This window comes from Jaculus jaculus, chromosome X (assembly GCF_020740685.1).
Source record: "Jaculus jaculus isolate mJacJac1 chromosome X, mJacJac1.mat.Y.cur, whole genome shotgun sequence".
Taxonomy (NCBI): domain Eukaryota; kingdom Metazoa; phylum Chordata; class Mammalia; order Rodentia; family Dipodidae; genus Jaculus; species Jaculus jaculus.
Window position 1 is genome coordinate 28,293,845 of NC_059125.1, and position 3,348 is coordinate 28,297,192.

Below are 3,348 nucleotides of genomic sequence, written 5' to 3' on the forward strand. Positions count from 1 at the left end.
CAGTTATCTGTGACTAGTAGGATAGGACATCTTGGTTACCGTGCTGGGGCCGGGGCCGAGCCCGGGGCCGGGGGATGAGGGAGGCCAGGCGATGGGGTGCTTGCCGTGCATATGCCGAATTGAGCTCGGATCCTCCCTCCGAGGCAGAGCTGTAGAATTTTGAAGGATGGGCATTAACATTACAGCCGAGAGTTACACCTCACTTTGCCAACCCAGTGTTTCCTTTTTTCTTTACTTTAGGGGCCTCTGTTTGATATCACCATGCAACGAGCTCTGCAAGAAGCTGTGGATCATGCTGATGACACCCTCGAAAGTGTGCGACGGCAACCCCCAAGGAGCAGGCCCTCACCTAGTGGGGAAAAAACTCTCCATGAAAAGCTGTATGACATTTACCTTGAGGAATGTGAAAAAGAGCCTGTAGTGCCAGGACTTAGAAGCAATGTTAGCCTGCTGGAGAAGCTGGTTAGAAGAGAGTCGTTGCCATGCTTAGTAGTCAACCTCTACCCAGAAGAGGAGGGCTATTCTCTGATGCTCAAGGACAAAACCGGCTCCCTGTCAGAGGCCTTTCAAGTGACTTGTGTAAAAGAGAGGCTGCTTGAATACTTGGATGCAAAAGAATTACCTCCGGCTCTGATTGATGTTCTCGAAAAGTCTCCCGTGAATGTTTTCCAACAAGGTTGTGTCATAGCAGAAGTCCGTGACTACAGGCTGTCCAGTAGCACCGAACCTGCTGGATACCAGAGTCAGTATACTCTCTTGCGTCCAACGATGCAGACTCTAGCATATGATGTGGCGACCATGACAAGCGGTAACTCTGAGTGCACTCAGGAAGAAAAACTTGAGCTTGAGAGCCAACTGATCTTAGCTACTGCAGAACCACTGTGTCTGGATCCTAGTGTTTCTGTTACTCTCATGTCCAATAGGCTGCTGTATAATGAACAGAAGATGAAAACTGACTCCATAAGACGGTCCTCCAAGAGGCATGCGTGGCCCTCTCTGGATCAGCAGGAAGAACCACCTGAGTGTTCGTTTTCCCCTGACCTCACAACAATGCCTCCTTGCAAAAAACAAGCAGAGAACTTAGCAGGTGACCCATGTGACTTTAAGACTGCTGAAGATGATGAGTATGTAAAAGTATGCAAGCAATCACCACATGAATTAGCTGACTCTTTGGAGATAGATATGAAGAAATATGCTGAAGAAAAGCCGGCTACCCAATGTGATGACTTTGAACCTACTCTTGCATCAGCTCCTGAGGTAAAATACAGTTATGCACTTGAGTGTGAAGATGACAGTCAGCCATCCAAAATACAGCCTGAGTGTGAAGATAGCAGCCAATCATGGGAAACAGAGATGAATACCATCTTGTCACTTCATGAGGAACTTTTCTTAGCTGAAATAGACTCACCCATTGAAGATGGTTATGATATCCAGATGTGTCACCTTCCCAGCTACCTAAGTGATTGTTCAGATGGTTCCAAAACTGGAGCAAAGACTGAGTCTGGGAAAATAGTTGATGTGTTCCAAGAGTCTATCCAGAGCAAGGCTGAGTGTACAGGCACTATGCCAGAGGAGTCAAGTGGCTCAGCCAGTCATGGTCTGCCCTCTGTAACCACCAATTTAGTGCAATACTCAGTCACTGAGAAGGAAGACAAAACTCCTGTTCTACCAGTCACCCTTCCCTCCAGCTCAAGACAGGGATTGTCAGTTACCACAGATCCCACATCACAGGTCAGCATACCTAGAAAGCCCTCACAGCTCGCTCCTGCTCCTCTTGAGCCAGCTGGTCAGGTTCAGCAGTCCTATAAAGTGGTAGACATGGTTGACACACTTCTTCCAACTGCCCAGCCCTCTGCTAGCTTGTCAGAATGCTTAACCACCCCGGATACCTCCAGCATCACAGGTGTGAATGTCATCAGTGTGCCTCCAGGAGCTCCTCCTCCAGAGAATTATTCAACCCAAGTCCTGGACCCTATTGATAGTCAACTTCCCAGTGCACACCCTGAGGCAGCACAGCAGATTTCTGTCCAGTCATTTGAAGGTAATTCTTTAGGTTCCATGAGTGTGAAGCTTCCATCTAGTTCCACTGTTTTAGGCTCACAGCAGCAGCCACAACTGCTACATGTGTTGGTTGCAAAAGAATCCTCTCAGACACCCGGGGATCCTCTTCCACAGCCAGCTCCACCCACTCCAGCTCAAGGGCAGAGCAGTCAGCAGAGGGCTTTGCCAGCTCAGCAAGCTTGTTCCGTTAACTTTGCTGGAGCCAGAGAGTTTGAGGAGCCCCAAGCAGCTGAGGTATGTCAGGTTGTCTCTACCCAGCCAACTCCTGAGCAGAACGTTCCCCAACAGAGCTTCCAGCTCTCTGATGCCCTGACGCAGCAGCTGCCTGGTCAGTCCCAGAATGTGCAGCTGACAGATGTGCCTCTCACAGTATCAGTAGCCACAGAGGCCACTCAGCCCAATCAGCAAGGCAGTCTAGACAGTCAAGAGGTAAAGGGAAAGGAGACACTTCAACCTCCTTCAAAGTCTGACTCTTGACTTTGTTTCCCTTTCTTTAAAAATTCACCTGCATTGAGGCAAAAAAAAGTTTTTTACTTCGTCTTTGATATTTTAATGCCCCAATATTTTACAGTTCAGTGTAGAAAAATCACAGTCCCCTTAGTTTTAAATAGGAGCAGGGAAGGGATTTTCAAAACTGAGGGCTGTTTACCATGTTGTTGTTGTTGACATAGTTATGTTTTTGTGGCATCCAAATGTGTACCACAACCAAACAAGGTTGATTTTGGACTCTTCTAGTTCAAAACCTATGTAAGCGATAAAACCACAGCAACAGAATACTCCAAGTTAATAATTTAGTGAGAAGTGTGTTTTTAAATTTTATAAATGGTGTCGAAGAATAGAGAACATTCACCATTGGCATTGACCATGTTAACTTTTTTTTTCTTGGTTTTTCTGAGGTAGGGTCTCACTGTAGCCCAGGCTGACCTGGAATTCACTATGTAGTCTCAGGGTGGCCTCAAACTCATGGTGATCCTCCTACCCCTGTCTCCCAAGTGCTGGGATTAAAGGTGTGCACCACTATCCCCAACTTTCATGTTAGCAATTTTAAGTGTTAGTAATTTTAAGTGTTCATAAGTGACATAATTTCAGTGTTCATAAGTGTGTTCCCATTGTTGTGCAAGAAAGCTCTAGAAGGGTTTCACTTTACAAACCCAAACTGCACCTATTAGCCATCAGCTTCCCATTTCCACCCTCAGGCCACTGGCTGCTGCCTTCTCCTTTCCATCTTCAAGAGTTTGAGGCCAGGCGTAGTGGCACACGCTTTTAATCCCAGCACTCGGGAGGCAG

At 47.0% G+C, this 3,348-nt stretch overlaps 1 protein-coding gene across 1 annotated transcript; it reads left to right on the forward strand.

Moving 5' to 3' along the window:
• The first annotated feature begins 261 nt into the window (after positions 1-261).
• LOC101601780 (transcription factor SPT20 homolog) lies at positions 262-2,538 on the forward strand. Its single transcript, XM_012951550.2, has one exon. It carries the CDS (start codon positions 262-264, stop codon positions 2,536-2,538), a length of 2,277 nt encoding a protein of 758 aa, XP_012807004.2.
• Positions 2,539-3,348: the final 810 nt, after the last annotated feature.

Coding starts and splice junctions, on each gene's coding strand:
- LOC101601780 (XM_012951550.2), top strand. CDS start 262: ATGCAACGAGCTCTGCAAGAAGCTGTGGATCATGCTGATGACACCCTC.